The sequence below is a fragment of the Pollachius pollachius genome, assembly GCF_949987615.1.
Source record: "Pollachius pollachius genome assembly, chromosome: 14".
NCBI lineage: Eukaryota > Metazoa > Chordata > Actinopteri > Gadiformes > Gadidae > Pollachius > Pollachius pollachius.
In genome coordinates, this window is record NC_136947.1 from 6501500 (window position 1) to 6527729 (window position 26230).

The 26230-nt window shown below is 47.2% G+C and overlaps 2 protein-coding genes across 7 annotated transcripts; one reads left to right on the top strand and one right to left on the bottom strand.

The window, feature by feature from the left end:
* Positions 1-221: 221 nt before the first annotated feature.
* Positions 222-3136, bottom strand: psma8 (proteasome 20S subunit alpha 8). The gene is made up of 7 exons (XM_079750460.1): positions 2944-3136; positions 2180-2306; positions 1851-1975; positions 1454-1576; positions 1226-1345; positions 883-945; positions 222-703 (listed from the first exon to the last, which is right to left on the bottom strand). The coding sequence occupies exons 1-7, from the start codon at positions 3043-3045 to the stop codon at positions 608-610; spliced, it is 756 nt and encodes a 251-aa protein (XP_079606586.1). The 5' UTR covers positions 3046-3136; the 3' UTR covers positions 222-607.
* A 600-nt stretch (positions 3137-3736) lies between these two features.
* On the top strand, positions 3737-11421 carry ss18 (SS18 subunit of BAF chromatin remodeling complex). Of its 6 annotated transcripts, XM_079751274.1 has the most exons (11): positions 3737-3888; positions 4311-4387; positions 4528-4612; positions 5446-5602; positions 6135-6365; positions 6503-6673; positions 7101-7178; positions 8265-8387; positions 9576-9706; positions 10334-10396; positions 11178-11421. In XM_079751274.1, the coding sequence occupies exons 1-10, from the start codon at positions 3820-3822 to the stop codon at positions 10349-10351; spliced, it is 1140 nt and encodes a 379-aa protein (XP_079607400.1). In that variant the 5' UTR covers positions 3737-3819; the 3' UTR covers positions 10352-10396; positions 11178-11421. The 6 variants fall into 6 exon arrangements, with proteins under 6 accessions (XP_079607400.1, XP_079607399.1, XP_079607403.1 ...); XM_079751273.1 differs by lacking the exon at positions 10334-10396; XM_079751277.1 differs by lacking the exon at positions 10334-10396 and having other exon boundaries at positions 6503-6595.
* The last annotated feature ends 14809 nt before the right edge of the window (positions 11422-26230 follow it).

A 26230-nucleotide genomic window follows, 5' to 3' on the forward strand; every position in this document is an offset into this window, starting at 1 on the left:
TAAAACTACAGTCTCCTATACATCCCATTTCCTGGAAACGAAAAGGGGGCAAAGTTAAAAAAAGCAATTCCTTGGTCTTTTCTTTTAGTGCCGAGTGGTTTTAATTTGAACATGCCGGAGCGTACTGGTGGAAAAGATAACATTAAAACCTTTTCATGTGGTAACGGACGAGAAATATCAAACAGAATAATACGTGCTCCTAAAAAAAGGACGGACAAAACTTTACAAACAAGTGAGCCTTTATTGAGCTTTGATCCATTACAGGCCGGAATATTAGGAGTTCTCTTCCAATGTTGTCATTACAGAGAATACGAAGAGTAGAAACCAACAGAACTTTCAAAATAAAAAGCTGTTACTAGATAAAAGGGCGAATCCTTGCTTCAGATCAATACGCCTCCGTATCCATACACGCACCATCAGTCCGGATGGACTATTGATTTCTCGCCAAAACAGTATTACGGAAGTGATAGATCTCAAGTTAAGGTTCGAGATTTTACAATGAGAGACAAATACGATCTTTTAAACCCTCTTAGCTACCAATTCCAACCAGTCTACGCTGTCCTGCCTGAAGTGCAACCAAAGGAAATGGCGGTTGTGATTAACTGCTTTAAGTGGATTTCTTCTGCTTCTTCTTCTCGGCCTCTTCCTCCTTCTCCTTTTCAATCTCGGCCACCAGGGTCTCAATTTCTTTGGCCTCCAAGATCTGCCCAAAGCACAGAAAAGCAATTAGCCAAGAAGAAAGACATATTGAAGTGCAACTGTCCAATTAAAAAGATCTAGAATAACAACAGAAGGCCATAATGGGAAACACGCATAAGACTATTCTATTTTCAACTTTAGCATTTAAATCTAGATAGTTAAAATAATAGAATGAGTGATTACCTTCAGTGGCTGGTTTCGCCTGATAATGGCAAGTTCAATATTTTTCCCACCGGACTGGACCACCTGTGGGGAGAAGAAAAGAGGATTATCCCAAAGCACAACATTACTCATGTCAAGCTGTGATTGGCGAGATAAAACCATATACCTAGGTAGTAGGTATGGCATCCCATAACTAGGTATAGGTCAATATCTGCTTACACCACAATAAGAAAATCAGTGTTGTTCGATCTTGAACAAAAATATGACAAAGTCTATCAGAATCTGGGCCTCCCTTAAATGCATCCCAAACTAAATATACAGGCCATGTGATATTCTTGTGATTGCAGTATCTTTGTGACCTCACCTCAAGCAAAGCTTTGATTGCCAGCTTGATTGTCTCATTGTCACCGGCGATGGCTTCGTCTGTGTAATTCTTTTCCAAGAACTCCCTCACAGTCTTCGCACTGCGGCCGATGGCGTTTGCCTGGTAAAAGAAAAAACGCTGCGATTAGTCCAGGTTTTTCCAAGCATCGTTAAACCTAACTTAAAGGAGCCAATTGGAGCACAGTAAGCAGAGGACTACTTCACTGACCTTCCAGGCATGGTAGGTTCCTGAGGGGTCTGTCTGGTACAACCTGGGGGTTCCGTCGTAGTCAAAGCCCACGATTAAAGCAGAGATGCCAAACGGCCTGCGACCATTGCTCTGAGTGTAGCGCTTGAAAAAAGCAAAAGAAAGACACAGAAGTGCTTCATTCATTCAGGGGAAATGCAAGTGTTTGACGTCAAATTGCATCTTAACCGTGACTAAAAGTTGGGACAATTTATTGAATTATGGTTCCTCAGATGCACAGAATTATATTTCTGTGGCTCTGAGGAAAGAAAGCTTGAGTCCAGCAACAGAGCCAATTGTCTCTCGATGGAGTTTTTTGTTCGACAGCAGTATCCTACTAAAATTGAGGCCTAGAGAGATCACATCTGACACCAATTACCTGTTTCAGTGTTGCAATGTAGCGTGTGATATATTCAACTGTAACTGGGTCTTCAACCGTTAGCCTGTGACTCTGGCATTCAACCCGAGCTCTGTTGATCACGATACGTGCATCTGCCGTCAGGCCTGGAAGATATCAGAAAAGCAAAGGTTACAAATTGTTTGGGGAGGAATGTCATAAAAATAACTGCTATGGCAGTTCATCGTATTTTCTTAAAAGTATTTTCTAAGAGCGCATCATCTCAATATATTAATTAATTGTTATTGTTGTGGTGACAAAAACACATTTTGATTAACCATAAGGTTTCATTAATTTTTGTTTTGCATTACCTGCAAAGGCCATGCAGACATGCTCATCAAGGGCACATATCTTGCGGACCGTTCTCTCCTCCTGAAGCTTCGCTACAGACTTCTTCTCAACACCAAGAACCACGATGTCCTTTCCTCTGATTCCAACCTGAACAAAGAAAGCAGATGTAAACACATCATTACATTGTCGCATGCCTGTCACAAGTCAAATTTGCAAATGCAGTGATAACATCAATGTCAAATCAGTAACTTGGATGTATACTGACGAGTGTGTGGACTACCTAATCAACCATGTTGGCATTGCACACCCTTATTACACCTGCATCACTTATACCGAACAGAAGGAGTAAATGGCAGCGCCACAATATCAACTGCATAACCTGATTGTACGACAGAATTTGTGACTTATTCAGGGACTTGCCTCGATTGAAGAATAACCCTGGACATTAGAGTTTAATAGACGAAATCCCAGCACCTTTAAGATGTCCAACGTTATGCTAACTTTCCGGGAAGGAACAAGCTAGCGGCAAGTCAAAAGTACACATCATGTGTTGTTGTAAGAATAATAATATTAATGCTCTCTCACGACGTGAGAGAGCATCGATATACACCGGGATCAACAAACAAAACAATCCCATTCCTCATCAATGTTGGCGAAATTAATCTATCCGTGGTAATCTAACGAAAATGAAAGCGATTCGGAGAGTGACACAGCGACAACGCTGGCTAGTTGGCTAGCCGACGTTTGCTAACAAAGTTTAGCTTTCGTTTCATTCAGGACTTACCGCAGTGGATCCTTTCTTCACGGCTTCCTGTGCATATTCTACCTGAAAGAGATGACCATCTGGGGAGAATACAGTAATGGCTCTATCGTATCTGGCTGCCATTGCGACGCCCGAAATCAAAAATGTTAATAAAAGGATAGCAAACGGATGATTCAGCTACAAGACGTAAGACTCGATTTCCTCGTGTATGCTATGCGCGTGCGCACGAACTTTGACCCAGGGTAAACCAAATAAACGATTTGAATATAAATATTTAAAATAAATAGTTATTTTATACACAAATATATGATGGAAAATGTGACATTTGCAGAAGCAATAATAACAAACCACCATATGGATACATTTTATTGATTAAAATGCTTGCAAAACATGGAATTAATAAAACAAATACAGTTTGCAAAAAGTAATACAAAATTACAAAGTGATAGTATTTGTGTGTGGACCTGATATACAATTTATATTTTTGCATTTTACAATTTCTGTGATTATTGAAATAAACATATTTGAACTCCGTTTCAAAGATTGACTGTAACCTTTTGGAACAATCCTGGAATAGTCCATTTTTTATAAATTGGGGGGTACCTGCTTTGGAAAATAAATGCAGCATAAAAATAAGAATGTTTACATGTATGTCCTTATATCTGAGTTAATTACTTTGCGTCTCTGTTTAAAATGTAAATACCAAAAACGCTATTACTCAATTCAATAAACAATAAAGGTTGTATTTATGTGGCTCCCTGTTCGTGTCCCCCCTCTCCTCGCATAGTGGGTCACTGCATTCCAAAATAGCGTATTCAACTGCTAATCTGAGGTCTTCCGAATCGTGCAGTGTGTTACCACTTTATGCTGTATTTTGCGCTTTCCTAGGTTATCGCCATGTCGGTGGCTTTCGCACCTCACAGGCAGCGTGGAAAAGGGGACATCACTCCCGCAGGAATACAAAAGGTAATGCATCTTCACAGCGCATCATGAGCAGGGAGGCTATGAAACAAGCGTATGCTAGCCCGTTAGCTTATGGTGTAGCATCACCCATCCAAATCCAACTGGATATAGATTGGTAACCCTGTTTGCAGGGTCACAGCGCGGCGAATATGAACATCGCGGAACTAAGGGGCAGCACATGTGAACAAACCTTGAACCGTCAATCATTCACGTTAACATTGAATTACTTCCTAAATGAATGAAGGCCTGTGGGTTTTGTTAGCTTAGGACGGTTAGCAGGATGCGTCTTTTGTTAGCCGCACGCGCACTTCTGATGATGAGCTATCGCATCTCTAGCCTCCTTTCATAATACTATGGGGGTATCAGCCTTTACACCGATTCATACCACCTAACCGCAAACGTGTTATCTTGCTTTGATGTTCCAGTTACTAGATGAGAACAACCAACTGATCCAGTGTATAATGGACTTCCAGAGTAAAGGCAAGACTGCAGAATGTTCACAGTAAGTCACGTTGACGTTATGGCGCCTCCTTCCACTCTCCATCTTCGTCTACTAGGTGTTTCCAATTGTTTACTTTTACTTCAAGGGCTGCATGTCAAATATAGCTCATGCAAGATTTAAACGACTGCCCACTTTTTCAGATATCAGCAGATGCTCCACAGAAATCTAGTGTACCTGGCAACGATAGCAGACTCAAATCAAAACATGCAGTCCCTTCTACCAGCGGTGAGTATTACTAAACTGCCAAACGGGCGATCTGGATGTAACCTGCAACATAATGTGTTTTTTATTCACATTACAATGCTTGATGTTTTTTATATATATCTACATCTGTTAAACTTCCTTTTGGGGCATATGAAATGCAATGACCGAACGTCAATATGTTTCTATACCGCACACAAGGCAAACAAAGGAAGCTATATCACACACCTTTACCTCAGACTTCAGGTTCTCTCTATATCATATTCAACCCAGGCCTCTTTTGGTCAGTAGGATCCAACTTTATGAGTAATTCAATGATCAAAGAGCTTCTGCGTAAAGAAGCAAGAAGCACAATTTTGATTGTAAAGAGGGTAGTGTGCGTCAGGTGTTTTATTTTAAATGTTTGGTAACAAACAAAATCACACAGACCATGTTGTGTGTGTGTGTGTGTGTTGCGCTATAGTGATTTCAGCAAACTTAGCTGGATGAATATAGTGGAACTATTCCATTCACATCTGAAATGTTTCTTAAGTCATTTTAGTCCCAGAGGTTGAACTCTACTAAGCCATAGACTGACCCATTTTGTATGGGTACCGCCTGGTGGGTTGTATATATTTCTTTTTGCGCATGCTTTTTTCTTTCTTCTACTACCTTTTGTGAAGTTATTTTTCCCCAGAAGACCCTGTCATCAGCTTATATTCATCCTCAAGGATTGTTAAACTCATCACGCATTCGTTAAATGTTTCAAAACAATCCCAGCTTTGTTTTGGGACCCTTTTGTCTATCAATATATTGTGGCTAAATTAGTCTAATGCTAAGTTTGGTGTGTGTGTGTGTGTGTGTGTGTGTGTGTCTAGCCGCCCACTCAGAACATGTCCATGGGCCCCGGCGGTATGAACCAGAGCGGAGCCCCCCCCCACCCCCCACACAGTCACAACATGCCCTCGGAGGGCATGGGCAGCGGAGGGCCGCCAGCCCCGCACATGCAGGGCCAGATGAACGGACAGATGCCTGGTGAGTCGGACCTCCTCCTCCTCCTCCTCCTCCTGTCTCTCCACACACACGCGTAACTTCTCTCTTTCCCTTTTTCCCTCCGTGTTTTTCTTTCTCTTGTCTCCCGCGATTCGATTTCTGTTTGGTTGCCTAGCAACACCACAGAACTGCGAGGTAGGTCGTTTCTCTGAAGGACGACGTCACCCGTTTGCCCGCTCCGGCGGTCTTGAATGCAGAGTTCCTTTTTTTTTTTTTTTTTTTTTTGTATCGTGGCACCTGCTCTCTCTCCCGTTTCGTCTTTTATCTCTCTTTTTGAAGTTTATTATTTATATTAATCCAGATTATTTATAGCAGATACAAAGGGTGAAAATTCAGAAGAGAAAACGCACTTAACTGGTAGTGCAAGACAAGCTGTGCTATATTAATCCCAGACATGACGTTAGGGGAAATTGGCTTAATTCTGTCACTGTCACACAAGCTGCAGCCCCTTGTCTGGTTACCATGTCACCATTCGCACATTCTCTGAGTTGAGCATTGATGTCTGAATTTCCAGGACCTAACCATATGCCCATGCAAGGACCCGGACCCGGCCCCAACCAGCCGCCCAACATGCCCGCCGGGTCCATGAACATGCCCCCCAGCAGCCACGGGACCATGGGCGGCTACAACCACGCCGTCCCCTCCTCCCAGGGCATGCCAGCCCAGAGCCAGATGAACATGACTCAGGGCCAGCCTATGGGCAACTACGGCCCCCGGCCGAACATGAACATGCAGCCCAACCAAGGTAGCCACCCTGCAGCGCTGTCGACGCGCGGCCCTTGAGAATATATAAAAGAGTCCATAACACCTGCTTTTGTCCATTTACTCGACGTGTGTGATGAGTGTGCCGTGTTGAAAGGGGTTCTTGTTGCTCCCTCGCAGGTCCCATGATGCACCAGCAGCCTCCCTCCCAGCAGTACAATATGCCCCCTGGTGGCGCCGGCCAGCACTACCAAGGCCAACAGAACCCCATGGGTATGATGGGCCAGGTCACCCAGGGGAACCATGTCATGGGCCAGAGGCCCATGCCGCCTTACAGACCCCCACAGCAAGGTATCCCCCTCAGAGCTGAGCGGGCCCTTTGAGGATCTTTTTTTTTTTTCGAGCACAGTCCTTCTCCCTTTCCCTAACACAACCCTTCTGCATTTCTTACTTTCCCTCTTGTCTCGATCTCCCTCCTCCAAGTTTGAACTTTTTTTTTGTTTGTTGTTTTTGTTTCTGTTCCTTTACTGTTATTGCTCACAGACCCTTTGGTGCTTAATAGGTTGTCAACCCCTCCGACAGCTAATCGAAAACTTGGGTGATCACGAGGGAGATTGGTTATTTCAGGACTGGCAGTGTAGGGCAACACCCCCCCCCCCCCCCTCCCCCCTCCCAAAACGCACACACCTCACTCCCCCCTCTCGCACAGAGCCACTCGTCCCAACAACACCTTGAATCTACCTGTGTGTATGTTGTGTGCTGTGTTATGTGTATGTAGGACCCCCACAGCAGTACCCAGGGCAGGAAGACTACTATGGCGACCAGTACAGTCACGCAGGACAGGGAGCCTCAGAAGGTAGGAGAACCCTCCAACCGCTCCTGGGGAACCCAAAAGAACCAATCAAATCAAAATCAAATCCCCCCCCCCCCCCCCTCCCCCTCCCCCAAATACATACCACCCAACAAGATCTGCCTAAAGGAGTTGTGTTCAATCAAGGAGAATCGTAGGTGACGGGGCCAGACCAGGAATTCAAAATCTGCCACTGCCTCGTGGCGTGGGTGGGTGGGTGGGTGGGCGGGCGGGGGCCGGATCTACAGCTTGGCGTCGCCAGCCAATAGGAAAGCTGCAGCTGAACTTAAGCCAGCTTCTCGCTTTGTGATTTCACAAATGCCTGTTTTTGTGTACCCAGAATCGTATTAAATATTCCACCCCTTTTGCTGAGAGATTAGCGCTAGAAGGCAAAGAGACCCGTGCCGCCGTGATAAAATGACCCAAATGTCAAAGATAATTATACCCCACTGTCCAGCCAGCAATCAGGTTGGCTTTTGATACTTCCGAAGCACGGCAAAAGCAAACGGGGATCGTGCAAGGTAATCTCACGCCTCTTGCTACCATGGCAGTGTCACCACTTTCACATCTCCTTCTGTCTGTCTGTCATTGACATTCACTATTCCTTTTGTTTGTCATCTTTCTCTACCAGTTTTAATTTCTTTCCAAAGACACCACTTGTTTCTCGGCTAACACAACTGTGCCCTTGCTCTCCCTCCCCCTTTATGTCTAATTGATTGGTTGTCCAGCAGCCAATCGAGACATTTTCACTGGTCTGCCTTCTCTTAATTTCCATCACTGATACTCGTTCCTTCTTTCATATTCCTAACTACGATGCTTAATTGCCTAATGCAAACCATTCCCATGGTTTTAATTTATTCCACAGTTGTGTCTGTAATATACCGGACCAGGTAAGGTTGTGTTGCGATAACGGCTGCACCAGCAGCCCTTGCAACAGCTCCCTCCAAAAATCCCAAGAGATGAAAGCGGAGTCGCCACCAACCCTGAGATAAAGTCCTCACGGTCTTATGCAACATTGCTTGCTTCTCCGTTGCGGTTAACGGTTCACAGTACTCATTGTCCCCCGTCCCTCATCCCCGATACCCCCTGTAGGTAACGCGCAGTACGTCCAGAACCAGGAGGCGTACCAGCAAGGCCCGCCCCAGCAGCAAGGCTACCCACCGCAGCAGCAGTATCCTGGCCAGCAAGGCTACCCTCCGCAGCAACAGGGATATGGTGCGTTTTCTCAACACGCTTTTGTTCTTATCCTCTAGGTGGCACTATTGGCTGTCTTTGGCGCCCTTGCCTTTTTAATCTCCCTTTTTTGTAATAATTATTCCTCCTCCAGAGAAGTGAAACTAGTTGCGACTTGCTTCTTGAAAACCAAAAAAAAGCTACCTGTGCCAGAATGCCATGAACGACAGCAAAACGGTTCTGTTAATGACCGGTTAGGGGATTGGTACTCGGATGGGGAGACTTGGGGAATGAATCAGAGTAGGGGCATGTATCGGATTAGTATTCTTCCCGATGTTTCAGCCTTCATGTTTGATTGGAAAGCCCTGGTCTCTGCGAGTACGGGAGATTTGGCTGATGAATGCTGACCCTAGGCCATGCGTCATGAGCACGGAAGCGACCGCAACTCGTATCCGCCTTTCCCCATCCGTAACTTTCCATGTGATTTCCCCATTGCTACCTTGCTCTCTCTCTCTCCTCTCATGGTTCCTCTTTCGGAGCCAGAGGCCTTCATCTTGTGTCGATAATGAGCTTTCCAAAGTCAGAGGCAGTGCGCTCTGCTCCATCTGGCACGCACACAAGCTCCTTCTCTCACAAGGCACCCACAAGGTTATGCCCCCGTGTTAAGGAGTCCAGCGTTGACAATGCTGCGTGGGCTCAGTTTTGTAAACTCGGGTCGGCCCGATCCCCGCCGTGGCCTAGTGTTGCGGGGCAACCGGCGGAATTTCTGTTTGTTTTTTAATGAGGCCCTGCACTGTTAATGAACGCCCACAGAATCTCCTTGATCTCCCCTTGTATTGGAGCAGGGGGGGGGGGCCCGCACAGGAAGCCAGCCCCGGTAACCTTCCTCGTTACCGTGCCTGCCATGGTGGAACGGGCTCCGACTAGAGCCTGACTTCTTCACCACCTGCCTTCTGCCACACAGCAGCCGGGCCTATCGCGGGGACATTAGGGATAAATATCAATGGCAGCGACACATCAGAGCCAATGGGCACGGAGATGTATTTTCAATTGAAACTCGATTCAACACACGGGCACCAGATGGTGAAATGTGCCGATGATGGCGGCGAGTGGGATGCAGTTGGTTACAAAGTGTGAACTTCTGTCATTTTTTTGTTCTTCTGTTCAAGGTTTTTAATGTCCGCAGTTCGGTCACTCTTTTGAAACGTGTCGATCTCCCACTGTCCCCAGGTCCTTCCCAGAGCGCCCCGGGCCAGTACCCCAACTACCCCCAGGGGCAGGGGCAGCAGTACGGGGCCTACCGCCCACCTCAGCCCGGCCCCCCCCAGGGCCAGCAGCAGCGCCCCTATGCCTACGAACAGGTGAGTATGCCCCCGGCTGTAGCGCCACGGCAGACCTGGTCCGTACGGAGGCCTTAGTGTGTCTCCTTTTTTCCGCATAGGTTTTTTTTTACCACCCGTCAGCCTCAGGGTTTTATAAATATATATATATATATTTATATATAATTGTGTGTATATATATATATATTTATACACATGTAGCGTTCGTAATGAAGCCAGTGTGAGCCGAGGGAGCAGATGTTCAAAGTGGGTATCTTGTGCATGCTGTCACCGTCTGGAGGGAGGGCTTTGGTGGGGGGCGGGAGAAAGTTTCGCTCGGCGTCTCAATGTGTGTTTATCTAGCCGTAGTTTTGTTGACTGTTGGAACGTTTACTAAAAAAGGCGCGCGTTAGATGGATCGTGGGAAGGGGGTGATGATCTGCCCAGGCTACAATGGCATGCACGTCCAGGGTATGTGAAATATGGGGGCTTTGATGCGGAATCTCTCCTTTTTTTTAAAAAAATTTAATGACTTAAGCGTAATGCCAGTGTGCTCTAGTGTATTTCTATTTTTTTTTTAAAGGGAGATCTACATGTTGCCCTGTATTTCCTGTGGTCTTATGTGGGGGCCACAGCTACACTTTGATATCTTTATCTTTGAATATTCAGGGACACATGAGGAAATAAAGACCCAGGGATTTGAACCCCTGACTAGCTCTGTAAGAAGCAAAGGTAATGGTTGCTGTGAAGACCTCAACGTCCAATCTAGACGTTTGACCACCTAGCTTTTATTTGCATTTGTTTTGTTCCTTCCTCTACCTCTTTATGTCTTGATCCTTTCCCATTTTACTCCTTTTTTCTTATCTTTTTCTTTAATTTTTTAATTGTAACCAGGGGTCGAATTTTACATCTAAGAGGTCATAAACACAGCATGCGTAGTGTAATGATACCTTCCATATGCTTCGGTAATGTGTCCTTTTCTTTAAAAACGTGTAGAGAAACAAAGTAAAACAAGAACTGGTTGAAGCGCCTGAGATGTGCCTGAGATTGTAAAATCAAATCGGATCAAATCCGGATCAGTATTCAAATGGGAATTTTTCTTTTAAAATGTCTTTTTCGGCAATTCCAACGATAACGGAAGCCACATTTCGACCCCTGTTTAGAAATGCATCGACTGTTACACTTAATGTAGTTCACATGACACCTGTCTACCTAGTAAATAAGGAAATCTCTTCATCAGCCATGCTGCTGCAGAAACCTGACATGCCAAAAGCTGCATTTCCAAAAACACCAGTGGTGTGGCCGTGCTGCCACCTGCTGGTTCGATTAAGCAAATGCAGCCCACTCTTAAATCATCATGGTTTGCAGTGCCATATGGTTGATATTACAAATGTGCTTGTTTGTGTCCTACTACTGTCTGTGTGTGTAACTATTAGCCCGTGTATCTGCTTGTCTGGCTCCTTCTCGTGGTAAAATGACAATAACACATTTCTGTTTGCATTTCTTTCCACAGGGCCAGTATGGAAATTACCAGCAATGAAAAGATGGTCACAGCAAACCCACACAGCCCCGCTCTGACCTCTTCTCTGAGCTCTGACCTCTGGGGTCATCTGTTGAGTAGAATTTAAATTATGGCTGCAGCTCGATGAGACACACACACACACACACACACACACACACACACACACACACACACACACACACACACACACACACACACACACACACACACACACACACACACACACACACACACAGGTTCCCTCTTGTGGAACGATCCATCGGGGCTCTCATCCACACCTGTAAGATGTATTGTTGTGTTGTCAACGCTGACGTGATGCGGCCCGTTTCTCAGAGCTCTTTCTCCGGTCCCGGCGGTCTCCGAGCAGCGTAGCCTTAACAACACCAAACAAACAGAGCTGCCTTATCGTACAAACATTGCAGTTTTTGTGAAACTGGCATACAAAACGTGAAATTTGGGGTATCACCAATTGTTTTAAATGTACCAACTCGCTAGGTAGGTGGATGCATTCCCCCCCGCCCCCCTCCGCCTCCTCCCTCTCGCTCCCTGTCAATGAGAAGCAATAATGCCAACAGTAGAGATACGCTTTTTTGATGAGGTTAACTTTGTCTAAGACTTTGGAGACTAGTCCTAAATACTGTGTTGTTTATTTCCTTAACTGTACGTGTCAATGTATCTTTTTGGTTATGATCTTTTATGATGATCCCATCCGGCACATTTTGTATTATTTTGTTTTGTTTTATGTATTTCTTTGAAGAATTGTATCTGTCTAAATTACAACTACAAGACCGATGTGGACGCCCTACGGTGGCTTTGGTGGTACAAAAACATGCTCCTGCACAATATGGCGCTAAAATACAAACCTAATCAGTATACTTTTTGGACCTGGACTGATCGTTAAAAATGTAGCATGCCGGCCCGGCTTTGGTGAAACTGAACTGGAACTATTAATTTATATAAACCATTTTTGGGGTTTTCTACTTTATTTAGCTCACACAGAGATCTACCAAATTTGCCATTAGAGGAATAGCCGTTTGCGTGGTTGGAAAAGTGTGCTGAAGCAGAAGACGCATAGCGGACATCTTTTGAAATGTAAGGCCATCCCTCTCTGCTTGCCAAAGCCTTCTCCTTTCATTTGAATAAGTTGTTGAACTAAAGTCCACGGCCATTTTGTCCACTGACTGTAAACCAATGATTGCAAGGGTGAAAAACCACCCCAATCTTAACTATGGTTTTGTCGTCGTTGACAATGCCGGAGGACTATCTCCTTGAATAGACTTCTAAGGCAATGCCATCGATATAGTGTTGTGTACGAATCAACCGAAACAACTTGTTACTATCATATATGTAACATAAGATGTGAAAATAATGTTTTGGAGAGAAAAAAGGATTTCATAATTTTACAGTTTAAAAAAAGAAAAACAACGGGTGGTGCAGTTGTGGCTACAGCCGCTTGATATGTGTCCTATGGTCAGTGTTGCCAGGTTGGGTGGAAAATCTGACCCAACCTGGCAACACTGCCTAGTTGATCTGGTGTACAGAGGCATAGAGGAGGAACAGACACGGTCGTCCTCATCTTGTTTATATGGCTGTTTAATATTTTTCATTCTGCACCCATTCGAAACAGTGTCGGTTGTCATTGAAATGTAAAACTGTACATTATAATAAACTACAAAAAACAAATCTCTAATGTGGCGCTTAATTCTTTTTTTTGCATACAAATCGTGTTGGGTGGAACTTGTTCCCGAGGAAGGGGAAATACGTCGTCGCGCTACGAGAGCTGTCACCGCCGCTGACAGGATGATGTAATTGTTTTTGCTTATGGGTTATCCGGTCGGCTGGTGTCCGACCGGATAATGGGCTCGTACCCTCGAGCAGCAGCATCCCCCCAGCATAGGCCAGGTGCATCCAGAGAGCTATGGGGCTGCACATTCACACCCAAAATTACCTTCCCCTCCTCCTGACCGCGCCCCCTCCGGAGAGGGAGAGGGACTACCTGTCACTCTGGGGGGAGCGGGGGCAGATGGCGCACCAGATGTGTGGCCGGAGCACGTGATGGGAGAGTGGTGAGGGTGTGAGAGAGGGCCGCTGCTCGGACCGCCAGAGCACGAGTGGGCGTGTTCCACCATGTGTTGATGTTGATGTGTGGGACCGTGTATAGAAAGTCTATATATATATAGTATATCGTGTGTGTGTGTGTCTAAACACACACATGCAAACCCAAACGTACAGTACCTGTGCTGTAGGACGCGCTCCTTCCTCGGTGGTTCGGTTTTTTTTTCCTTTCCCCCTGCCCGGGTCTCGTGGCATCTCCCAGTCACCGCACCTCCCCGCTGCTCCACAGCTGGCTGCCCCACCCTACCCAGCTGCCACTGGGGCTCCCCCCGGCCCAGCCGCTTGGCAGGGCTGGCGGTTTGGGCGCCCCCCCACCAGCCCTCCCTGGCAGCTGCCGCCCTCAGCTGCGCTCTCGCAGACGGCATTGGGGTCGGACAAAGTCACTCCTCCTGTGACTGTCTGATTAGTATTTCTCCCTGTTCTCCACAATAAAACCGTTAAACATTGAGCTTCGCTTGTATACATGCTATGAACATTGCGTGTGCCTACTGTATATAGTGTCGGGTAGTGCAGCCAATTAACCATAGAAGGGGGTGTGTGTGTGGGGGGGGGGGGGGGGGGGGGGGGGGGGGGGGGGTCGCGTTTTGATGTCACGGCAAACACCAAGTTGACAGTGTAATTTCGGCCGACGATTATCTCGTTCAATATTTTGATAATTATAATTCCAGACACCCTTCAGAGGGGGACTTTGAACCCACGAAGGGGACGATGACATTGTGGTCCTAACCGGCGGCAGGAAAAGAGTGATCTCTCAGTTCACCCTCTCTTTGCTCTCTCTCTCCCCCCCCCCCCCACCACCCTGTCTTTCCTATGCTCTCTCAGCCCCTCACTCACTCCTGGTCTCTCACTCTTGTATGCACACTCTCGGAGTGACAGAGGGTCTACGGGGAGGTATAAGAGGTAGTTATGGGGAGAAATGCAGCAGCCTCCTCCGTTTAATTGGAGACGTGTCACACTAAATAAATGGTGCAAAAACAAGCGCTGACTGGAGGCTTGAGGGAGGGGCCCTGGGGAGCCAGCCTGTTTTATTGGGCAGGAGCGCTGCATCGCTCCGGGGTGAATCGGGGCTATGCGCTCTTGAGATCCACCCCTCCCTCCACCACCCTCCCGCCGCTACATCATCCCCCCTCCACTCCCCAAAACCACCAAACCACCAGTTCTCCCAACGACCAGAGAAGAAGCAGGGTAAAAAAAAAAGACGAACGGCTTTGAGTTCAACCGACAGAAATGAGAGCAGAAATGACTCAATGTTGCGCGAGGAAAGAAACACAACGCTTTGAAAGCCAGGACGGATGGGTGAACTTAGTGACCCGATGATTTCGACTTCAATCAGGCAGCATCTCGGAATCCCTCATCCGCGATTTCAATTTCTGCATGCCTGCAAACAAATCCATAATCATAAAAGTCTTGAACAAGCAATTTCTGCCACGCGTAGCGCTAGCCCCGTACGTCAATCTATGTTTGGAGGGGCCTGCAGCCAATAAGCCTCAGCCTACACAATTCTCCCTGTGTAATCCATACATGACCTCCGAGTAACCAAGAGAATGTGTTCTCCGATATTCTATCACTGTGGATGTCACCGTTGTCTTCTGTTCAATATTGCCCCACTAACGCTGCGTGTGTGCGCGTGTACACGTGTGTGTTAGTGTGTGTGTGTGTGTGTGTGTGATTGTGTGTATGCGTGTGTGTCTGTGCGTGTGCGCGCGTGTGTATGTCTGTGGGCGTGTGTGTCTGTGTGTGTCTGTGTGTGCGTGTGAGTTCATAGCACGGGTTTTGATTTACCTCTGCAGTGTGCTGCAGTAATTGGATGTGACACCATTTGCTGTGCTCTCCCTGGGGGATAGAGCAGGAATCTGACTATTATGGCCTCCGTCATGAATATGTCACAACCGCTGCAAACAAAGGCCTATGAATCGGACGAGGCTACCCTCTGTTGTTTCTAAGCTAATATAGGAGATAAATGCTTCCTTGAAAAGCCATTTTGGGTGGCTCTAATGAATGATTAATTGCCTTTTTTTTGGAGAGGGGTGTGGAGGGGGAAAAACTCATTTCAGATTCTACATGCAAATGTTAAATATGCAGTGGTACACCTCATGCACAGCCCACTTCATTGTGTTTAATATCATAGTTCCCCGGCCGGTTGAAATGTTTTGCACCCTACACGCCCAAATGGTGCAATCACCTCGAAACAAGGCAACGCTTTGGATGGGTCTAATGCGTTTTAAATCCCGTCGTTTGTTGAGGGTCGAGCAAATTCCATCATTCCTTCAATCAAAATGGAGTGTGTTGCTTTGTTTTGTGCTCTCGCCTCACCAAAGTAGTGTCTGGGTGAAGTAGTAGCAGGTATGCTGATATCAGTATTCCCACCGCCTGCATAATTGCAGTGATTTGCTTTCCCTTTGGGTAATCTGTAAACATGGCTGTTTTGATGTTTTTGGCATCCTCCATTGGCTGGGCTCTCGGCTCCTCCAGCGGAGCCCCCCATCCCTGCCCAGGGTGACACAAATAGATCCTTCCCCAGAAGGGGCACGTAGTTCCACACGGGCACAATCAATACAGCCCAGTTGTCGCTGGAGCCGCGGCGGTATTAAAAGCGCCCCGTGAGCTCCTCTCTCGCCACGCCGGCGTTTTAGGGAAATAAAGGCATCGATCGGCCCCTGGGCCCTCTGGCAGAGCATTAACCTGGCCCCCGCAAATTAGAACGTGCTCATCTGGCCACATCTGCCTGCAATGTTCCCAAAAAGCCGGTCCTGGGGTGAGGGGAGCGGGACTGAGGGGGGCAGGGGGCCGGCGCCCCGCGGCTCGCGATGATGAGTAGAGCCCTACGTGACGCCTCTGTCAGGGCAGGGGAGATGTCTGGATGCCCGGGACTTCCATTAGAGGCCCAGGATGGGGGTGCAGGGCGATGTGGCTGGGGTTGGTCGGGGGTACTCCATCTCGGAGAAGTGTGGTGCCCTCCCCCCGATGTGTGGGGGAGAATGGGGGAGACTGACCCTCGTACAGAGCTCCTGGCAAGAAGGGAGGAGTGTGGTTGTACCGCACTGACAACAACACATACTGCATGGATCCGGTCATTGTCTCGGCTGGGCTAGGGTGAAAGGTGTCTTTTGATTCGAAGGATTAACTCACTCGATGCGACTTTGCAAACAAATCGGTTTTAATTGGGTCGTCTGTCATCAACGTTGGATGTAAAATAAATTAAACAGCATATTTGCGGTATGCTAGTGATTGATCCAAGTGCTGGAGCTCTCTATGCTGAGCCTGCAATCACAATAACAGCGACGCTGTTTAACTAAGAGATCAAGCCGTGGACTCAAACCCTGGGAGCAGGCAGTGGCCACAGCCGGGGAGGAAGAAACACAAATAGACATATATGCAAAGACACAGACGCACACATTTGTTCTTAGCATTGCTAATTTCATACGAGGGAGCGACTAAATGAATCCTTCAGCTATTTGTTTACTATGTTATCCCTCTGCCTGTGATTGTATCTGTTGGAAGATACAGGGAGAGAAGCATGAAGGACGCTGATTGACATCAAAATCAGAAGTCAGCCCTGACGTTAGTCGTCTCTTAAACAGTACATGAGTCGACTCCCTCATCTCCACATCTCTCCCTCGGCAGCAGCACCTCATGCCACAGTACACCAAGACAACAGAGACACTTTGTGGTGACGCGTTTCAACACAAAGAGACGCACGCGGCGTCTCGTCTTCTGGAAACTTTCCCTCCTGTTCCGGGCGGCGCGGCGCTCAGTGGGCAGCGGGGGAACTTCTCTGGCCCAGTTCTCCGTGTCCTTGAGAGCTGTGCCTCCGGGCCGGGTGCTGCTGGGGTCCCGTCGCGCTCCACGCCGGCTCCTCGCTCTAGCCCCCCCCCCCCCCCCCCCCCCCCCCCCCTCCCTCCTCCCCCCTCTCCCCCGCTTCCCCGCTTCCCCCTCGCTCCCCCCCAGCGCGGCTCTGGAGAGACGCCAAGCTCTGAGGGGGTTTGTCTGTGGAGGTGGAAGTGGGGGGATGGAGGAGGGAGGGAAAGGGAAGTGGTGGTGGTGGGGGGGGTGTTACCAAAACTCCCAACTCCCTCCTTCCCCTCGCTCTCACCTAGCCAGCCAGCCGTCCAGGTCCCAGGATGGCTGTGGACTAGATATAAATCACTTGACTGGAAGGGCCAAGCAAACCCCCGGCATGGAGGTGGTGTTGTATAGGATGTGGTCACGGGTAAAAAGCTGCCTGATTGTGGTTCTGCATGACTGCAGGATCCTGTTTGTGTTGCGCGTGGGTTTTTTCACCTCGCGTTCTGTTTGTTCTTTAAAAGGGGGTGGTCCTGGGGTCAAACCCCTTTTTATGTTTGGAACAGGGAGGATGATGCTGGAGGACTATGGGGTGAGCCGAATGTGAGCCAAGGAGTTAGGTGAGCGTGGCCATAGTCTCTTAAAACGTTAGGATTTTCCCCTTTAATCCAGACGTCAAATTAGCAAACATTTATACACGCGCGGCGCGCATACAGTTGTAGCTTCACGTGTTTGACAAATCCCCACATAATTTATTCACTACATGCATTAGAACATATAGATAGATTTATTTAACATAAGTGTGTGTGTGTGTGTGCCTGCACACACAAGTGTGTATGCGGTTGCTTAATATAATTAATATGGATATTGGCCAAGAGCAAAGATAAAGATCCATTTTCTAATATTTTGTCCTTGGATTGTGCAGTCTGGGAATTCACTCCCCCTTTCCGCTCTCTCTCTGTTCCTGGCTGCAGCGTTGGGGAATAGTTGGGATGAGAGGCTATTCCCTAAATAGCCCATGGCAAGAGGTATCCTGATTAGCATGCAGCCTGCACTCTGGCAGCCATCCTTGCGGCCACCAGCGCTATCACTTACGTGCTGTTTGTATTTGTAGTTGATAGTGTGTGCTGTTATAATTGGAATGAGCTCGGGAACCTCTTTCCCTGCTTTTGATCCGCTGCCAGCCACTCGGAGTGCTACCGGGCCACAGCTCTCACCTCGGCGCTCCCAGAGGATTATGGGAAACTGCAACGCTTATGTTCTAAAAAGCGCCTGACAGCGCCTCACTCAAGGTCGTACAACATAATGGTTAAGTGTGAGAAGGATGGAGTCGAAAAGAATGAGAAAAAAAAAAAAACGTAGAGGAAAAAAGTTGAACGGATATTTGATCTAACGCCGGGGACAGAGCTGGGGTGGAAACTGGGAAAATAGAATTTGAGACGCAATGAAAGTGGAAGAGGAGGGTGGGGCCTGTGTGATTGTTTTGGGGGTAGTTTCAATAATGCACGAGGATATGTTGCATTACCACCCTCGGAAGACCGTATGGCACGGATCTCCATTCTCATGAAAAATATGACTACCTTAATGATATGCAATGGCACCCAGCGCGGTCATAACGGAAGCATTCTATCGCATTACTACTATTGACGATGCCACTGAAACGGGGCTTAAGACACACAAAATAACGCTTCCTGTCTGTATATTGGAAAATAAACGTCACAACCACAGTCTCGCCCCGACGCCGTGATATCCATCAAAACATCACGTAAGGAAGCAAAGAGGGTTAAGTGTGAAGAGTTGAATCCTTTAATGCTATAAAATAGAGCCTGTGGTTCAGTTACTCTTCACAGGCTGAGGAGCCTGCTGCCAGCGAGCTTTATGCCCGTTCAGCACATTGCTCTGCTAGCCAGGGGTCAGCTCAGGAGACCTATCTGGGTTTGATGTTCCCTCGCTGTCAGACGCCCATGAAAAAGCATCCCCTAAACTCTTAGAAGTTCAATATTTAATCAGACTCCGGTGTTACATTTGCGATTTGATGAGGTGGGGGAACTCCAACTCCTAGAGACTCTGATTTCTCTTTAAATATTTTGTAGAAAAACACAGAACAACAAGAGGAGAGGACACAACTTTAGCATTATTGTGATTGTGGGTGTGTTTCAGTTAAACAGCATCGCATTCCTCCTTACTGGGTAACAAGAGTAATTACAGATTATAGTAAATAGATTTGTAATACATTTTATTTCAGCAGTATTAGTAGGCCGAGTAGTAGTAGTAGAGCTAACCCTTTTTAATATTTTGAAACTATTGTTATGCTTATAGTTTTAACACAGTTCTTATAGTTGGATTAGAAGTATCTTGTTCTTGTTGATATTATTAGCATTAGTATCGTTGTTGTTGTTGTTCTATACCTATTAACAACCCATATTACCACTGGTGCCTTACACCCACCCACCATGGCCGGCCCAAACCTCTGGAGTGGGAGCCCAGATGAGTGCATGGCGGCAGGGGATTACCCCCGGTTAAGTACAAACACCTGCACAAATATTGGCAATTAGGACATAATTAGCTCCTAATGTATTTCTAATCCGAAGCACACCATAGATTTGTCTTTTTGTGCGTAGACTCCCTTTTTTTAATGTTCTCTGTTGTTATTGTTTTCCTCAGGTATTTGTATCCAGAGAACACTGACTAAGTGCCCCAGTTCATCATATGCAAATGGATTATTAATTACACATGCATTAAGCCCGATTTCAGGAGACATCAAAGAGCCTGCAAGTCTTCAGATTTCCCCCTCCCTCCAACACACACACACACACACACACACGCACACACGCACACACACACACACGCGCGCGCGCAGGTTACAAATGCCTACGTTTGCATTTTCCAGCATGCCTTTTCAGGCAGAATAAGTACATCCTCAATTAAAAATGTTCACAGGAACCGCTCTCATCTCCCCTCATAATATTTTGGAGAAAATACCTCCGGTGGTCCGTGGATGTTTGTTGACTGCAAATTGCTAATAAACACTTGAGCCCCAGATCACATGGCTTCAGCAGAAACCGACGGGACTCCGAGTGTGACTGTGTAGCAGAGGGAGGAGAGAAAAAAAACCAGTCATTTCCTCCTTCCGCCTTTTGGTTTGTTAAACGAGTGACTGCCTTCATCACTCATAGCGTGATCTCTGGGACCTTTTTTTTTTGTTCTCTCCTTATGGTTCTAAATAATCTAAGTGCTACCGTGGAACTATTTACGCTCTTTAGTCCCATCGCCACTCTGCCCGGACGTCTCCTGAGCTTTCACATTCAGACGTTATTGCGCAGTGTGACTGACTATGCATGTGTGTTACGTCTGCCCACTCCCCGGCGGCTCCTCTGTTAATGACCCATAGAGCAAGTGTCACACTGTGATTTATACAACCTATAATGCCTCGTATTGATTACCAATAGGGCTCTAATGTGACGCCAGCTCTCCGACTCAGGTGCCGCCGCCCCCTCTCTCTGCATCGTTCTCGCTGCGTTTATGTCTTCTGTTTTATTTATTTTTTTGCACTGATATCAGCTATTCACCCTATACAATGCGTTTGCGTAGTGAGAATCGTGCAGTGTGTGCGTGTGTGTGTGTGTGTGTGTTCTTGAGCTCCTGCGTGTGTTTGCAAAAGTTTGCACATGGGTGTGGGCATGCAGTGTGTGTTTGTGTGTGGTGTGTGTGTGTGCGTTTGTGTGCGCGCGCGCGTGCGTGTGCAATCACTGAAACCTTGGGCAGTCCTCTCTTATCAGTCTCCGGTGTGCTGCTCTGACTGGGTGCTGCTAGCATAATTAGCACAGCGCTCGCTTTGATGATAAAATGGGTAATAGAGCCTTTCTCCTCTCCCCTGCCTACCTGATTTTACCAGCGTTTATTGATCTAATTAAAATAATTTCCCTTTTTAATGGAGCTTTTAAGTTTTTGGTTTTTTTCACCTTATGGGGAAGAAGTTTTGATTAAACACACTTATTCAAATCAGAATGACGCTGATATGAAATTAAAACAGGAATAGGTTGATCAGAATGTGTGTTGTATGCATTCACGCATAATCCTGGGCTGGGTGTAATTGTGATTTGAGCTGTGGTGAATAATAACCACCATTGCGAAAGAGTTACTGGAAATAAAAAGAGGAGGAATGAGTGTTTCCAACCCCAGTCTGAGCACTGAGGCTGCCAGAGCGAGGCATAGCACCGCATTTCTGATCATACGTGCACAGTCCTCAGTCAGGGTTTCTGTGCACACTAAAAACCACCAGGGGGGGCTCATTCTTCCCTTAATGAGCGACACGCTCAATCCACCGTATTCTGGGTGGTGGGGCTGGTAAATACCACCATATAGTATGATTATGCTATTGTAAATGTGGTAAGATTTTGTTTTTATTTCATGTTACATTTGAAAAGCAACCTTCTGATCTTTCACCCCCTACTCCTGTCTGTTAAAGCCTGAGAGTGTTGGTGCTTGTCCTCATTACTAAAGAGACACAGAGCTCTACCCCCAGAGGTAACTTCATCAACACCCGAGACAAATCTATCTTAGGTGCTCTATTTATATTTCTGACTCTCTGCCACAAAGATTTATCTGGCCCTCCTGTCAATCCATCTCTCTAATGGGCAATGACATCCTATGAGTGTGTGCGCGCGTGTGTGTGTGTGTGTGTGTGTGTGTGCGTGTGTGTACATGCATGTGTGTGTACGTGTGTGTGTGTGTGTGTACGTATGTGAATGTGTGTGTGTTTGTGTGTGTCTCTGTCCCTGTGTTTGTGGGTGCCGTGTGTGTGTCTCTGTGGTATGTGTGTGTGCGTGTATGTCTCTGTCTCTGTGTCTCTGTGTGTCTGTGTGTGTGTGTGTGTGTGTGCGTGTGTGTGTCGCGTGCCGTGCGCCGTGCTGCGCGTGAGTGCATACATGTTTGTATGTGCAAACATGATGGATGCCTCGTCTCCTGCAAGCCTAATTTACCTTCGGGTACAAATCAAGTCTCCTGAACCTGAAGCATGAGTGTGTGGTATGTATCTGTCCACATATATTTGTGTGTGTGTGTTTTGTGCGTGTGCATGCATGCATGTGTGAGTGTGTTTTTTGTATGCATGTATGTGTGTGTGTGTGTATTTATCTGTTTGTGTTTATGTGTGTGTGTGTGTGTATGCGTAAAAATGAACGAGATTGCATATGTGGTTGTGCATTCGTGTGTACGTATGCATGCACAATGCATTTAAGAGCCGACTCCAGCCACCACATCATCCCCTATCTGGCATTGACATCACTGTCGCTCATCCCCCCCCCCCCCCCCCCCCCCTCTGAAGAGGCCCCTTCAGATAGAGAGCTCAGATGTCATGTAATTAAGATGAAAAGATGAGGAAATCCATTTGCACTTGCATGGGTTATTAATGTGGACTAATGATGCTCAGATCAACTGTATGATGTCTGCCAGTTATGGGGTTAATCTCCTCCTTCTCGTGGAAACCATGAAGATAAATATCACGACACAAATGGGCCCCAGCAGCCCCTCAGAGGCCGCGTTCTCACTTTGCAAAGAAAAGTTTTGAAGGACCACAAAAAAATTGATGCGAGGAAGAGGGCATTTATTGTGATGAAAATATGGATCGTGCATACGGCAAAGACGCAAAGAAACTAACAATGACCCGTATGAATCGTATCAACGACATCCTCAATCGAAAGTATTTTGTTTATTTGGGTCTTTGTTGTCTATAAAATTTAAAATGAACGATGAGCCTATATTTAAAAAAAAACAAACACATTCCAATAACTATATATTTTTGGTTTAGACAGATCGTCCATCTCATCTTACCAAATCCACCCAGAACAACACAACAAACAGAATCCCCACCAAAAAGCCTGCAGATGCAAACCTTGCGATCACCTTTGATCTTCTCACAGCCCGCTTGGGTGTATCCCCCCCCCCCCCCCCCTCCTCCCACCTCCTCGCCACACATAGACCCTCTAAATGCCACTGTGGCTGACGACTTCATCGGGAGATTTCTGATCATTACAATATCATTAGTCGGCAGACATGGCTGCACCTCGTTAATGCACCCTAACAGTCGTAGGAAGAGGGGAGATAATGTTGTGGTGGTGGTGGTGGTGGTGGTGGTGGTGGTGGTGATGATGATGGTGGTGGGGCTTGTTTAATGAGGGGAGGCATTTGCATACCGGCCTCCTCCCCCACTCTCATTCCCACCACACCCTCATTTATAAAAATAAATCACATTAGAACATCTCCAGCTAATAAAGTCGACTCCGGCCCACGTCCCACATTCCCTGGGACGGCCAAGTCTCAGTGCAGGAAATACACAACGCAGTCTCCCAGGACCTCAGCGAAAACCTATTACCGCCTATTCTCCAACGGCCTGGAAGCATTCTTCATATTAATGTCGGGGTGTATGAATACGATATGCCAGTTGTTGTGCTTATGGCGAATAACAAATCTGCTGTTATTCCTTTGGAACGGGCGCTAGTTTAAGGTAATGTTGACGGGTAACTCATCATTTAACAAAGTAGTAAAAGAAAAGTGGAATTAGGGAAGATATATGGGCTTTGTTGTGGGGTGGTATACCTTTTCGAATTTGTTGTTTTTGTGTGAAAAGTTGGGCTTCTGACACTTCTAGATGTCTGCTTAAAAGGCTTACATTGTCTTTGAAAAATGGAAATGCAGACCTAAATCTAATAAACATATCTCATAGTGGAATTTACACAATACTACATGTTTGTGTCGAGGAGCTTTGCCCCGCATAAGATACTACACATACTTTCTGATTGTTCTATCTTGCTGGTCAACAATCCAGGGAGGGGAGAGAGAGAGAGGTCACAAGCTCTGCCTCCCCCTTAGCCTCCGCCTCCCCCTCCGCTTGTGTCTGTGCGTGCGTCCTCTGGGTGCGCACACTGCTACTCCCAAGTCAAAGCCCCTCTCTAAATAAACAGTGTGCTTCCTGATGCCTAGCAGTGTGCACGGGCCCGTGCACCGCTGATGTCTACCCACCACGGACCACCAGTGGCCCCCGCTCCGCGCCCACTTCGTACTTGCACTCCGACTTCGACTTCATCCTTCCTTCATGCTCAAATTGACACTTTGGTGCAGAGGCAGGCAGACAGGGTGCCTCTCCGCCTCCCCGCGCCTCCAGAGATGTGGCCCAGCTGTCAGGCGTCTAATCCAGTCCAACCTCCCCCTGAGCCAGGCAGGAGGCTCCAGGCTGCTCCATCTCTCCTCGTCCTCCATATCCTCACCGCCGTGAGGCAAACAAGTCAGCCCCGCAAAACACTGCACACAGCGGGCCCAAAAGAGGGAGCACTTTGCCGGTCCAATCATCACTCTTCCATCCTGCATACTGTTAATCAAACCACAGACACGTTGAACAGCGGGCCTGTTGAAACCACGCGATCCTCCAGCGCTCGGTGTGAAAAGTGGATGTGAGGGGGGAGGGCTGGGAGCGGGTCAGGCACCACCCATGTTTAGGAATGGGTTTGGAAAAGGAGAAGCAGGTACGGGCCGGCCTGTTGAAATGTTGACCGCATGGCGGGCTTGTTGTTTCGTGCGACGCTGATCTCGCATTCAGATGCTAAATAGGAAAAGAAAAATGCAAAAAAAAAAAAATAAGAGCAGTAAGCGTTCCTGTTGAGGTCTAATCACCTCTCGCTCGCCTTTAACCACCACGTCTCCCGCGCGGACCCAACTGCGTGACACCGTGTCATTGTTTAGCGCTGTTGCCATGGAAACGGGACCAGCACGCACCGACACACAAAAATAACACACTGGTGCGAAAACGTAATCTTTTGTTGACGTGAGTTGACATTAAGTAAAATTCAGAATTAGGAAGAGCATTAGCCAAGTAGAAACAACCACAACCACACAAAGTGAAAGCGTAACACATTTCAGCAGCGTCGCAGCATGGGCTGCGTAGTGGCACGGTCCCCAGGATGCGTGTGTGTGTGTGTGTGTGTGTGTGTGTGTGTGTGTGTGTGTGTGTGTGTGTGTGTGTTTAGAGGAGTGTGTCTGTATGTTTTTACGGCGGCTCCCGGTGGCATTCCCCAATATCAGTATTCCTGTAGATGCGTTTGATGTGTTTGAAGCCAAGTAGCATACCTTGGAACATGACAGTAAACATGGCAGCGGTTCTCCCTTCCCTGGATCAGTGATGCGCGTCAACCCTCAGATGTGTGTGACGGGTGTACAAAACCAAACCCACTGGGGCACGTCGTCTCCTGGGACTCCTCCTCCTCCTCCTCCTCCTCTGTTCCACCTCTCCCTCCTCCACCTCTCCTTCCTCTCCTCTCTCCACAACACCGCGCTGGCTGGCTGACTGGCTGGCAGGCTGCGTGTTACTCAATGCAAAGCTGCACTCCGAGACTCCTCAGAACAAAACAAAGAAAAGAAGACCAACTCGAGAAAGAAAGACAGAGAGAAAGAGGGAGACGGGGAGGGAGAGACAGAGAGGGGGAGGTAGTGGGGGCAAGCCACACATAGACATACTGACAAGTTGAGGAACTCACTTAACCCTTTGCCTGGCCCATTGACATCGAATGCCATTTTCTGTACGCCATACCTTAATGTTTTCCCTGTGTTTCATCCTGAGTGAAAAAAAGAAAAATCACTAGTGTATGTTTCCTCCTCGGATGCCTCCCAGGGGAAATTAAGAGGCACACAGTTGGTCCCCAGAGGATTCCTCCAAGAAGGAGAATAAAGCAGGCGGCATGAAAGAGAAGTGTAGGTGTGAGAGAGTTATTGGCCTGGCAAAGGGATTGCCAAGCACATCAAAATAGAAACGGCTGTTGAACAAGACAGCAGAAACCTGCAGCATTTACACCTTCTACTGCGAGTGCCATGCTGGCATACACATCTACATAGAGTGACACACACACACACACACACACACACACACACGCACACGCACGTACATGCATACACTGTCACACACTCACAAACAAACACACAGGTACATTCACACATACACGCACACAGACAGAAACACACACACAGACAAATATACACACAGGTACACACAGACTTAGACACTTAGACACACACACACAAACAATCAGATACACACGTACACCCTGCCTGATGTAAAGTGTATGAGAGGATGCATCTTGTCATTCTGGTGTCATGGT